This window comes from Vombatus ursinus, unplaced genomic scaffold (assembly GCF_900497805.2).
Source record: "Vombatus ursinus unplaced genomic scaffold, bare-nosed wombat genome assembly UNPS02014838.1, whole genome shotgun sequence".
Lineage (NCBI taxonomy): Eukaryota > Metazoa > Chordata > Mammalia > Diprotodontia > Vombatidae > Vombatus > Vombatus ursinus.
The window spans coordinates 709,102-722,557 of record NW_020954616.1 but is presented as its reverse complement, the minus strand read 5'-3'; the positions used below and the strand labels follow the sequence as shown (position 1 = coordinate 722,557).

The 13,456-nt window shown below is 43.6% G+C and overlaps 1 protein-coding gene across 1 annotated transcript; it reads right to left on the bottom strand.

The window, feature by feature from the left end:
* Positions 1 to 480: 480 nt before the first annotated feature.
* PEX19 (peroxisomal biogenesis factor 19) lies at positions 481 to 8,047 on the bottom strand. Its single transcript, XM_027840053.1, has 8 exons — positions 7,941 to 8,047; positions 6,367 to 6,476; positions 5,794 to 5,956; positions 5,259 to 5,344; positions 4,869 to 5,030; positions 4,142 to 4,318; positions 3,686 to 3,730; positions 481 to 3,479 (listed from the first exon to the last, which is right to left on the bottom strand). Exons 1-8 carry the CDS (start codon positions 8,002 to 8,004, stop codon positions 3,396 to 3,398), a joined length of 891 nt encoding a protein of 296 aa, XP_027695854.1. The 5' UTR covers positions 8,005 to 8,047; the 3' UTR covers positions 481 to 3,395.
* Positions 8,048 to 13,456: the final 5,409 nt, after the last annotated feature.

Sequence of the window (13,456 nt, the reverse complement as noted above, 5' to 3'; positions counted from 1 at the left end):
CTTTGAGATAGACTGCCACTTAACTAGCTTAGATCCACCTAATTGTACTGTTGTCTTTCCCAAAATTCATTCCATAAGAAAAGCAGGAGAGACTTTTTCAAAGACTTCACTGAAGTCAAGGTAAGCCATTATCCACAACGTTTTCCTTATCTACCAGTTTTGTAAGCAAATTGAAAAGATTAAAAATCTGGCGTGATATGATCTTGATGAAGTCATATTAGCTGTGTGCGATCAGTCACCTTTTCGGGAGGTTCATTCACTATCCCTTTAATACATCGTAGAACTCTGCTAGGAATTAAAATCAAGCTTATTGGCCTGTAACTTTCTTGGTCTTGCCTTGCGGGAAATCAGGCAATTTGCCCTTTTCTAATCCTACAGCACTGCCCCCCATTGTCCATGCTCTTAAGAATGATCAGACAGTTGATGAGCAATCACTTGAAGTCAACCTGGGTCAGGCGAGTTGAAATAACCAAAGACAGCTAAAATCACAAAAGGTAGCTAAGTAATTTGTTACTAGCTCCGTATTTATTATATCAGTGCCTTAGCCACATTTGTTCCTGCCCTTTCAGGTCCAAAGAACATTCTGCTTGGCAGAGAAAAGAGAAGCAAGAAAGGGGTTTGAAAGCTATTCGTTCGATCTTTGATCAAGTTTTCCCAATATACCCTTAAAAAACTAACTCAAACCCTTTGTAGTTTTTTAATCTTCCTCCCCAGCATCAGCCCATTTTGATCTCTAGCACTCCTAACATTCTTCTTACAGGAGGCTGCCAAGATCTAGGGTGCACCTCAAACTATTTGACTTTCCTTTTTCCTGCCCTTCATTCCTTAGGACTTTTTTTTTCTTCAGATATTAATACATGTGTATAAGCTTCTCAGAGTAAATAGCGATTTTTTTTTCACCACTTCCTTCTAGTGCCATAAGCAAGCCTCCCTCTGTCCTATCCCCTAACCTATATATTTAACTACAATTGGGTTACAAAGGTGTGTGGTTCAGCCTGGGAAAACAAAAACTCTTGGTTGGGATTCGCCTAGTACACAGTAAACTTCTTGGGACCCTTAGAAAAAGGGTGTAATTAGATTGCTCCAGAGAAGAGCAGCTAAAATGACTAAGGGACTAGAAAGGCAACTAAATGAGAGCAGACTAAAAACCTTTCTAAACAAAAACCAGACTAAAAAATTGTCAGTATCTATAAAATTGACTTGTCTAACCCCCTAAAGTTTGAGGTTAAGTTTAGGAAAAAAATATCCTTTACACAGTAGGTAATAAACATGGCACTGAACACAGAATAGGTTTTTTTGTAGCAGAATATTGAAGCTAGAGTTGATTTAGCAAGCATTTATTTAATGCCTTTACTCTATATGCTCAGTCATTGACGGCTAGAAGAAACTTTGGAGACTAATGAGCAACTCCTCCCCCTCAGATCAAGAAACTGAGTCCCAGAAATTAAATGACCTGCCCAAGGTCACAAGTAGGAGAGGTAGGATTCAAACCCAGGTCTCGTGAGTCTTAACCCCAGTAGTATTTCTAGTGCACACCCCCCCACCCCCAGTAGAGATGTACTGCAGGCAATGTTTTATTAGGGAAGAAAGCTCTACAGAGGCAATAACTAGACAGGTTTGCCACAGCTTTCTGTACAGTGAGCTACATGAGTCCCTTCCTCCTAATACAAATCAACAGTCTTGGGGGTGGGGGTTTAGGAACAAAAATGGGCACAGCTCCCTCAAGTTTCTTGATAGTGGTAGCTAGCACTAGGAAAGCAGACAGGAGATGGAGGGAGGGAAGGCTTTAGCTTGCAAAGCCATTTTCTTCCACTACCACCCTCAGCTACTAACCTTTGAATGATGTGATTTTAAGCCCCCTTAGCATCATCTTCCCTCAAACCTGAGCCAACTTATCAACATCCTAAGAGGGGTGCTTAGAACTAAATACAACACTTAAGTTATGTCTTCTCCATCCTACCCCCTAATTTACTGAAGTGAACTATATTTGACTTTAAACCAAGACCAAATTCATCTTAATGTTAGCTGTTTTAATACTTAATTCAGGGGGGGTTGGTCCGAGTGTAGTGCTTAGGTTGTAAGGTAAACAAGGCCCCATAGTATCAATGGCTCTCAGATCTAGGGCTGGGGAGAAGAAAGGGCAGCTAAGAGAAGAGATTTAACATTCAATAATAAATTTGAAATATTAAGCAGAATGATGTCAGTGAAAAATTAGAAACCTCAGAACCTTTTGCTGAAATCTTTAAGAAATGGGCAGATATTTTAGCTTGACCTGGGCAAGGAGGAAGAGCATTGCCAAACACCTCTGAGCAGGTGGTTTCAGAACCCAGCTTTCATAAGGAATTTACCCTGCTCTACCCTTAGTCTGTAGGAGCTTATGCCACCCAAGAAAGGGGCCACACTCCCATCAGCCTAGCTCAGGATGTTTACTGGACATCAACCAAGGCATAGGGGACTCGGAAGGGTTGGGGGAGGACAGGCTACCAGCCCTCTCCCAAGCACCTGCCATGAATCAAGGTTTAGAATTTTGAGGGGATCGAAGTCTCAAAAGTGCCCCCAAAACAGGGAGAGAACCCTCTCTCCCTTCCAATTTTGTATATATATTTGCTAGGGGATCATAGCTGAATGAGAAAAAGGGGGTGGTACACAAGAAACAGTAGCACTGTGGAACATTCAAGATAACATTTGGCTTCTCAGATTGGACCAGGAACAGAAGCATCTTATTAATTTAGGAGAATAGAACTCAAGAGCTCACACCTCCTTTCCTCAGAGGATGCAACAGTATATGTACACCTAGGGGAAAGGACACGTGGTTGGCAAAGACCAGAAAAGACCCTATTCTCACCAGGATATGCAAAGTGTCCCTTCTCCAGTTCCTACTCTGACCAAAGTTTCTGCCCTGAGGGATCAGATACCCAAAGGATGAGTGTTCAGAGCCAGGATTTCCCCTAGCCCCATGCTCAGAGCTGCCACAGCACCCGGACTCAAAAGGGAATAGGGAACAAGGCACATAGACCCTGGGAGTCAGAGGAGGAAGCATCAGTGGAGGTATACACTCAATATTATGGTAGGTAGGGGAAGAGGGGCAAGGGAACACGGTCCATCAAGACCTTAAGCAGGGAGAGATAGGTACCTTCGCTAGCAGCAGAGAACAGGGGATGGGGTAAAAGACTTCATGACAGCAATTTGAATAAAAGGTCCCACAGAGGGACCTGTGCTGGTATGGAGTAGCCTTGGAGTAAGAGCTGGGGGAGGAAGTGGAATGGGGACAGAAGACAAATGGGACAGGCAGGCAATTTCTTCACAGTATCACCACCCTTCCCAGCCCCCCAATGGCTCTGCTGACTTAAGGTGTTCACTCATGGCTGGGAATGAGAAAGGAAGGGTGAAGAATTTCACATGATCAGACACTGCTCTCCACTGGCACTTGCAGGGCCCGACAGATTCAAGGTGTCAAGGTCAAAGTTGAAGCCAGGGGGCTAGAAATAAAGGTTGAGGGAACAAGGTTCAGAAGTTTTCCACATTGTACATCAGGACTCCCCACGTTTCATTCCCCAAGGCAAACCTACAACCTTTTGCCACCACTGTGATTAACAACCCCCTCATTGTTTTGAGTTCCCTGCTTAGGCAGAATTCTGGAAGTTGGGGTTCTAATGGCCACCTAGAAGAGGAAAAAGATACTTACTGTTTCCCCTGCAAGCTCCTTTGGGGGATGGCCCAAATCCTGAAGCTGAAAGATAAGGAATTGGTAAAATAATGCTGAACAAAATATCCCAGTGCCTGACACTTGGCAGACACTTACTAAGTGGTTATAGAATGAATAAGGGAACTGAGAAAATCCAAATACCTCAGTCCCAAGAGGGGAATCAGAGCTGCCACCTATTCATGTCCCTCATGCCTTTCCAAAGTATCTCACCTTCACTCTTCCTCACTTGTAAACTATCATATGTATAGCACATACATGTGGATAAATCATTACTAGTGGAGAGACAGGCTTTGGTGTCCTTCATTAATACCACCTGGCAATGCCTCAATAGGAGTACCTCAGGCACAGGGGAAAGCTGCCCAACCTCTTCTGTCCTTCATGACTGGAGCTCTTAAAAGCAAAAGGAATGACAGGAGATGCAAAATAGGTTCTCACCTGCTGCATGAGATCTAGCACCATCTCAAAGCGGGCCTTCTGTGTGGCCTCGCTGTCTGCAGCCGTCTCTTTTTCAAACTGTTCACAAATCTTGCCCATTACATTGTGCTGTTCCTGATATTTCTCAAATTGTTCTGGGGACAGTGCTTCACGGTGACTCTGCAACCACTCTGGGTACTGCAGAAAAGGAAAAGAGGTGGGAAAGTGGCTGGGAGTTGTGTCAAAAGATGAGGCAGGTGGGCAAGGGACATGGTGTGAAGAGCAGCAATGAATCAGATTTCAAATTACCCAGCATTCACTGTTTATACCACTTCTAGGCATCTAACTCTACATTGTGTCATTTCATTTTTCCCTAAATATACATCATCTTAAAGAAACTATAAGCACTTTGTGGTTGGAAATTTTCTTTTGTATCGATCAACACTTCAAGCAGTGCTTGAGAACATAGAAGACACTTGGAGTTAGATGAAAAGAGAAGGGGCTGCTTAGAGAATAATCATTCTTGTACCAATCTGGTATCTCTTCCAGCCACATGCACCGTTGGCCCAATAGCTCCTATAGCACTTCTTCAGGGCAGTAGATTATGACAAGGGAGAAGAGTCAAAGGAAGTATGAACACCAGCCACTACCATCTATATTGGGTTGGATCAGGCCACTTAAGTCATGATGCCAAGGAAGCAGAGATAAACCTAGGAAAGGGAAGGGTAGGTATCAGAGACTCACTAACTTTTTCTGTGATTTCTTTTAGTGATGGATATAGTACATCCTTAGATAATAGGTTCTGCATAATGCTCTGCATAATGGGGAGTATATTGCCTTCTCCTTCCCCTTCTTCTATGCCCAGCCCCTCCATGGCCTTGGTCAGCTCCTCTTCAGACATGCCAGAGTTCTGGAAAGGACAGAAGAAAAGTGAATAGAGATAAACAGCATCACGAAATAACTCTCCAAGGTTTGAAGCGGGAATGTAATTTGCTACTAATCACAGAGTATACAGATTTCAGATAAAAACATAGGTGTTTATTTTCCCCTGGAGTAAGAAATTCTAGTGTAACAGGATGCTCTTAGTCTAAGGCTCTAAGGGATGGAGTTCCTTCATAACCTTCCCATATGGCCTCACCTGAAGGTCAGTGGCATTCTTTGCTAGTCCACTGAGCGTTTCCTTCAGGCAGGAAGCAAACTCTTGTTGGGATGTTGTATCACTGCCTGGGAAAATGAAAGGGCAAGAGTCACTGGGGAGTACGATCTTTGTGTTTCAAGTCACTGGTGCCGTATAGACACATGCATGTAGACACATAGGGGTTTAGAAGAGAGGTTTGGAAGACACTAGTGAACTCCCTAGCCCCTTCAACCTTAAGAACATAATCCTGCCAGGGGCAATTTGGATGGTTATAAATGTACAAAGGCTAAATCAAACCATCTTTCATATTTAATTGAAGATAACTTTCTTGTTTTAAAAATATGGACTCCCCACACCCTTTTTCCTATTCTTCTTTATCCCTCTTTTCTCTTACTTCACTGAGCAGAAATCTTATTCCCTCCTACCACAATCTGCCTGAGAAGAAAGCACTCTGACACTGCTGAACATTTTGATACAAGTCCCCATTTGAGAAGGCTAGATAAGACCACATCTTCAAGGGCTCCCCACTGCTCACCCACTCTCCCTGCTGCCTCGGAGAGCTTCTGGAACTGTTCTACCAGGTGGGGCTCCTCCTCAGCCAGCTCCTTCATAGCCTTCTCAAACTCTGCAGTGGCTTGGCATGCTAGCTCACTGTCAAACAATTCTTGGAAGAACTCTTGGGAGGCAAAGAGGGCATCCTTAAATAGACAATAGAGTAGGAGACTCAAGTTAGCATTTTCCTAGGCTTCTAAATGTCTAACTTCAGAATTGAGAGGCAGCTGAACTCGAGTTCCTCTAGTCACAAGTTCTTACTTCTCTAGAGCACGACAGCAAAAAAACAAACACACACACACCTGACTACTACATGGTGCTACTAGTGGTCTCATGTGATTTAATTTAAAATGTTTTCAGTACTAGGAACTTTAATCTATCTTAGCTTTCTTTCCTTTCCCCTTTCTTCCTCCCCCAATCCATTTCAAAAGGGCTTAGACCAATCCAAATGCCAAGTCCCTCCTCCCCTCGCCTTCGGCCCACAGAGGCTCAGTCCAACTTTTGTTAAGAGGTAGTCAACCATCCCACACCCTCCCCTAGTGGGTAGATTTTGTACTTTAGCTGTGTCTGCAGGCGATCTCTTCTGGGACCCTGAAGCATCAGGTGCCGTGGTGATAGGAGGGGATGCTGGGGAGGGTTTGGCTTTATCGAAATCATCAAGTGCACCTTTAGAAACAAGAGATATATATGTATGGGGGAAGGAGAACGGAGGAGGGGTTTGAGGGAAGGGTAAAGCTTGGGAAAAGTCTGCTGGGTAATTCTACAGGAAGGCACTACGGCAAAGGTCATTAAGATTACCTACCTGATTTTTCCTTTCTTCCTTAATTTCCTCCTCCCTTTTCTCTTTTACCACCCAACTAAATAGAAACCAAGGGATCTTCAGAATTCAACACCCAGGGGATAGGAGAGCCTACTTCAAAGAGGGACACAATGGAAGATCACTAAGAGAGGAGGAGAGGGAGTGGGAGTATACACTGCTCAGAAAGTACCTTTAGCACCTGTGCCCAAGGCTATAGCCAAGCTTTTTTCTAAACTTCACAGATAACTCATAGGAACAGTATACTATCATTTTCATCCTAAATTTCCTAAATAAATAACTTTGGCTAAAATGCAGGAACCAAAGGAGAAAGAGGAGTCACCCCACATCCACCGCCCCCCAACCACTTCCCCAGTCTTTATGCAAACCCTGTCCCTTTGGATTGTAGACAGAGGGGCCACTCACCTGTAATTTGCCAAATTAACTTATACCAAATATCTTTCTAAAGTCTCAGGGGGACCCTTATTTTTGCAGTAAATTACGTGCAGACAATTTCATCAGCTTAGCACCCCTTATCTTTCATTTTGCCCACATCTCTGCGCCCAGCAGTCATAGCAGAGTTTACTTCTGCCCTAGAATGTGCATTGCACTACTTCATGCTTGCCAAGGGGTGGGAGGGTAAAGCAGATGGCCCAGGACCAACACAGGGCACAGACGGCCTGGCTGAGCACTTCCCAGTGGAGGGAAAAAGGCATGGATTTAGAGTCCCTTTGTTCCAGTTCTAGCTTAACTAAAGTTAAGTCACTTGCCTCTGACTTAGTTTCCTCATCTGTAAACTGAGTTTTGGTTAGAGGATCTCTTTTCAATCTCCTCCGGTTTAAAAATCTATGACCCTACCAGCGCTAAAGGCAACCCCCCCCCCCCCACCATGACGATGAGGATGGAGGGACACCAGAACCAGAGTCCCCCGGGGTCTTGGCTTCTCAACTCATTCGGCAAGAGGCCAGCAGACAGGACGACGACAAGGCTGGAAGCTGGCCTGAGGAGCTGAGGGGAAAAGTACTTGGCTTGACCCGCCGAAAAGCGCAGAGTGTGTGTGGGGTGACTGTGGCCAGGTCCCGGGGCCTCCGGAGGCTGCCGCGGCTGCCCAGCGCACCTGTCCGACCCTAACAGGAAGCTCCACTTGCCGAGGAACTTCGTCACCCTCACGCCGGGTTGGCAGCCCCTCCTCGCGGCAGACCCCTGACCGGAGCGGGGAGGACCCTGAGGAGAAAGACGGCCCCCGCCCAGCGCCAGCGTCTGGCTTTCCGCCACCCTCCACGCCCGGCGCCCCGGACCCTTTGGCCTCTGGGCGTCCCCAGTCTGGCCCTTACTTTCCAAAAGCTCGTCCATCTCCGGGTCCGTGCCGGATGCGCTCTCTTCCTCCGCTGCGGCCATCTTGCTACCTTCGACTTGCCGTAGAAGGCTGGGCTCCCGTCTTCCTACCACGTGCTCCCCCGCTTCCTACCCGCGGTCCTTCGGCCTTGCGCAACCAATGGGAAGAGAGGCACGCCGGGCACCGCCATTTTTAAAGAGACAGATGACCTCATTTTTCTCTTCCTGTTGACATCCCTCCTGCTCCTGCCAAACTGGGCTGTCTCGCCTACCCGCCCCCGCCCTCGTGCATCCCCTGCCGCAAGTCTCCTCCTGTAGAAATCTCTCCAAAGCCCAATTCGGGTATTGCTCTCCAAGAAGGCTTCCCCAAGCCCCAGCTGAAAATTATCTCCTCACGTTATAAAAGCTTTGTACCTTCCCTCGACACATTCCGTTGTCTCGTATTAGCTATTTTGTACAGGTTTTGTTCCTTCAGATGTTGCAAACTCTTTGACAGGAATTATTTTTGTATTTTCCACAATGGAATGAATATTGAATTTGGAGTCAGCTAAGACATCTCCCATCTGCTAACTGTGTGACTGAATGTCATTTAACCTCATCCATAAAGTGTGGTTGCTACTGCTTGCATTACTTGGCCTACGATGTTGTTGTAAGGAAAGCATCTTGTGGTTCTTAAAAGCGTTACACAAATGTGTAATTTAATCTTTGTACATAGGTGGCTTTCATTTTTAATAAATGGTTGTTGAATTGAGCCTACGAATTAACCCATAATCGTATAGACCAAAAAAAAATGAGTACTTGGGAATCCTACATATTATTTGAAGCCAAATCTTTCTCCTGCCTCTCCTCACTTCCTAATTTATTAAGTACCTTCAAATTTTACACTAGGATCCATCCTCTCATCAGTTGAAATTAATAACAATAGGCTATCCCACTTACCACTCAGTTCCTTAGCCTATCAACATATTTTATGTTCGATACTTGCTAAATTTGTCAAAAAGCATTTTAAGAAATTGGGCCTATTGGACTCTTCTTTTATATGCATCCCCTTCTCCACTGACACAATTCAGGCCCTCATCACCTCTTCATCGCCCCTCACCTGTACTTAATAGCTTCCCCCTTACCACAATTTAAGCTTCTTGATTGAAGGGACTAGTTGGGTTTAAGTGTTTTTGTTTGTTCATTTGCCTTTGAAGTTCTAAAGTGCTACCTTGCACATAGTATGTGTTTATTAAATGTTTATTGAATTGAACTGAATTTTTTGGCTTGGAGCTGTGATTTCACTTATGTGCTGAACTCTCTTCACTAACGCACATCCTCAATTCCTCTGTAACTTAAGAGTTTCAGAGAATTGTCTACCGTTGAGAGTTAGGTAATTTACTCACATTGCACACAGTACGTGTCAGAAGGAGAATAATTACCCAGATCTTACTTCCAAGGTAAGACTTCTATCCACTATTACTCAACAAACAACCATTATTAAGTTCCTACTTTGCTACATGCTAAGGGTTATGAAAACAAAACTGAAATAGAGCCTACACTTAAAGAGTTTATAGCCTGTCTGGAGAAACGATCATACCTACAAATAAGTACAAAATCTATCAGAAGTGACAGGGCACTGGCCAGTGAGGGTCCAGCCATGCACAAATGCAGGGATTTGGTGAGCTGGTTTCTGGAAGTTTGTGAAGCTCTAGAACAGAGTGAATACATAGGTATTCTATGATTATTTCCCATCTATTAAAGAAAACACCATTTGGTTGACTGCTGAGCTGCTGAATGTACATACAAAAGGCACTAAGTGGCCAAATAGACATCAGTCTTTCCTGGTGATGCTCAAATCATGGACTACTTTGTTTGAGGTGGGATGTGTTGTTCTTGTTTGTCCTTTATTCTTGAAGAGGAACCATGACATCATGGAGGTGATGCCATGTGATAGCAGTGATCGAAGCAGCATCCTGTTGCCTACTGCCTATCTCCACCCCCACCCCACCCCTCAACACACACACATACACCCTGGGTCAACATGTGCTGTGAACATGGTGTATCTGGTCTTTTGCCTCTTTATATTTTTTCTCTCCTGCTCTTAGGTGTATGGCTGTTGGAAATGGAACGGACTAAGTTGCAACCTTGTAAGATCTCAGATCTTGGAACTAAAGTCCATACCAGAATTTGTCAGCAGCTGAACCTTAAAGAACAATCTGCAGAATCAGCAGTTCAATCAATTAATCAATCAGTATTTATAAGCACCTACTATGTTCTAGGCACGGTGTTGAGGATACAAAAAAAAGCAAAAAAGAGAGTTCCCTGCCCTAAAGGAGCTTACAATTTAACGAGGGAAGACAATATACAAACAAATATATACAAAGCAAACTATACACAGGATAAATAGGAAATTAGAGAGGGATTGTGAAAGGCTTCCTATAAAAGATGGTATTTTAGTTGGTATTTAAAAGAAGCCAGGGAAGTCAGTAGTCTGAGTTGAGGAGGGAGTGTTTTCCAGGCTTGGGAGACAGCCAGAAAAAATGCTTGGAGCTGAGGGATGGAAACAACACAGAAGGCAGTCTTAGTTTCACTGAATTCTGGAGTGATGAGTAGCTGCCAGGTACTGTTGGGCGAGTAAGGTGTAAGAAGACTGGAAAGGTAGGATGTGGCTAGGTTTTAAAGGCTTTGAATGCCAAACAGAGCATTTTGTATTTGATCCTGGAGGCGATAAGGAGCTAGTGGAGTTTACTGGGTAGGAAAGTAATTTAGGAAGGTTACTTTGGTGGCTAAATGGACAAAGGATTGAAGTGGGGAGAGACCTCCAGCAGAACCACTAGCAGGCCATTGCAATAGTCTATTTACTCTGCCACCTGAACTGATGCAAAGAGAAGAGATAGAACCAAGAGAACAGTTTGTACAGTGACAACAATATCATAGAGATAAACAGCTTTGAAAGACTTACGAATTCTGAACAATGTAACAACTAAACAGTTCTAGAGGACTGATGATGAAACATACTATACAACTCTTGATAAGAGGTGAAAGTTGCAGAATGGGACAGATATACATATATATATATATATACAAATATATATTTATACATTTTCCTTTAAGACCTAGCCACTGCTGAAATTTGTTTTACTTGACCACAACAGGGGTTTTGTTTTCCTTTGATGCTCAATAGGAGGTAGGGGTGGGATGAGAGGAAGAGAGGGCAGATTTTTACTGACTGAAAAAAAAATTAATAGAGAAGTTCAGAAGAGGGTGAAGGTTTAGGAGAAAAGATGAGTTCTCTTTTGCATGTGTTGAGCTTGAGATCCCTATGGAACATTCAATTTGAGATGCCCCAAAGACAGCTGCTAATGCAAGATTATATATAGCCTAGGAGATCTTGAGACTAGGGCTGGATACATAGACCTGGGAATCATCTACCTGAGATGATAATCGAATTCATGAGATCTGATAATAATCACCAGTGAGAGTAGGTCATGTGAACTAAGTAGATTGAAGAATTTGGAAATTAGGGTATTTGAGGGAGCACTAGTATGATTAAGTTCCACAGTATGAGGAGTAGGGTGGAGAGAAAGACTGTGAGCCAGCCACAGAACTCGTTAATGAAGAAAGGAGAATATGGCAGTGAATAGAGTACTAGGCCTGAAATCAGGAATACCTGAGTTCAAATTTTACCCCAAACACTTATTAGCAGTATGACCCTGGGCAAGTCATGTTTGCCTCAGTTTCCTCATCTGTAAAATAGGGATGATAATAGCATCTACCTCACAGGGTTGTTGTAAGGATTAAATGAGATAATAATTGTAAAGCTTTTAGCACAGTTCTTGACACATAGTAAACTTTATATAAATGTTAGCTATTATTGTTATTAATTGATAAAGGTCACTAAGATTTGGATTGTGTGATAAATTTGGATAAAAATTAAAGGAGAAGTTGCTGAGTTGTAGTGGCAGAGTGAGAGTTTGGAAGTGGCAATGGGGAGCAAGGAGTATTGTGATCCCCTCCCCCCAAGACTGGTGAGTCAGGGGGTATGAGTGAATGAATGTACAACCAGAGGCTCTGAACTAGGGTGATGAATGGAGAGAAGGGGGTGAATTCAAGAGATGTTATGGAGGTAGACAGGACAAGATTTGGTAATTGAATGTCTGTATGAGGTAAGAGTGAGGAGCTGATACTGAACTCAGTAGTATGACTGTTACTACAAGACTGAGAACCTGGGATACCAGAAGAATGCTGGTGTCCTCTACAGAAATAGAGGTGTTGAAGGAGGCTGGTCTGGGGAAAAGCTCAGCCCCAGGTGGGACATGCAGAGATGCCCATTGAACATCCAGTGACAAACATCTAATGGGCAATTGGTGATGTGAGACTGGAGCTCAGAAGAGAGAATACGACTGGATAAATAGATTTAGGAGTCATAAAAATGATTCCCAGGTGGGGCAGCTAGGTGGCTTAGTGGATAGAGCACCCATCCTGGAGTCAGGAGGTCCTGGGTTCAAATCGGGCCTCAGACACTTGACACCTACTGGCTGTGTGACCCTGGGCAAGTCACTTAACCACAATTGCCTCACCAAAAAGCAAAAAAAAAAAAAAAAGATTCCCAGGGATAGAGATAATTGAACCCATGTCAACTGATTAGGTCACCAAGTGAGAGTCAAGAGAGGAAAAGAAAAGGCCACAGTTAGGGGGTGTGATGTGCACAATAATCCAACAAAGGAAATTAAAGAGTGGTCAGATAGGGAGGAGGAGAACCAAGAGAGAAACATCCAGAACCAAGAGAGAGGTCAAAAAGAATGAGTAATGAATAAAAAGAATTGGATTTGGCAATCAAGAGATCACTGGTAACTTTGGAGGAAGCACTTTCAGCTGAGTTATGAGATCAGAAGCCAGGATGCAGAGAGTTTAGAAAAAATTGAGAGGAGAGTATAAACAGCTTTATCTAGATTCTAGAAGTTGGACTGAGAAAGGGGAGGAGATATAGGACCCTATGTTGAGGGAATGGTAGGATTTTTATTAAATCTTAAGCCAGGCACACATAGAAGAGGAAATAAACAGAATAAATTAATCCAGCAAAGCAGCAATAGCAGATAACAAAATTAAGCACCTGATATGGGCCTACTATGTACCAGGCCCTGTGACAGTACTCACCTTTACAATGAGAGTTAAAAGACTTGTAGTCAGATAAGTGTAATACAAGGTGGGTGTGATGGGAGCAAAAGAGAGATCTAAAGTGCTCTAGGAAAATTTGAAGAGAGAGAAAATACTTTGCTTCAGTGAGAAGCTTCACTGATGTTACATGTGTACAGAACCTTAATGGAAGGGCAGATTTTTTAAAGATGAAAATGTAGAAGGAATCGTGAAGGCAAGTATAGGTATTGGTTGGTCTATGTGAATGCACAAAATCATTAAAGCTGTATGAAGGGGAATCCTGTGAATGAAATTCAGCTGAAAATTGGACCCAAACTGTGAAAGGCATTAGATACCTGCCTAAGGAGACCATTAATATGACTTGATGGCACTAATA

Bases quoted from the DNA above. Each gene is read 5' to 3' on its own strand.
- PEX19 (XM_027840053.1), bottom strand. From the start codon at position 8,004: ATGGCCGCAGCGGAGGAAGAGAGCGCATCCGGCACGGACCCGGAGATG. The intron at 5,957-6,366 runs GTACAAAATCTA...TGTCTATTTAAG, and splicing joins CGCCTGCAGACACAGCTAAA to GATGCCCTCTTTGCCTCCCA. The intron at 3,480-3,685 runs GTAAGTATCTTT...CTTTATTTCTAG, and splicing joins AGGAGCTTGCAGGGGAAACA to CCCCCTGGCTTCAACTTTGA.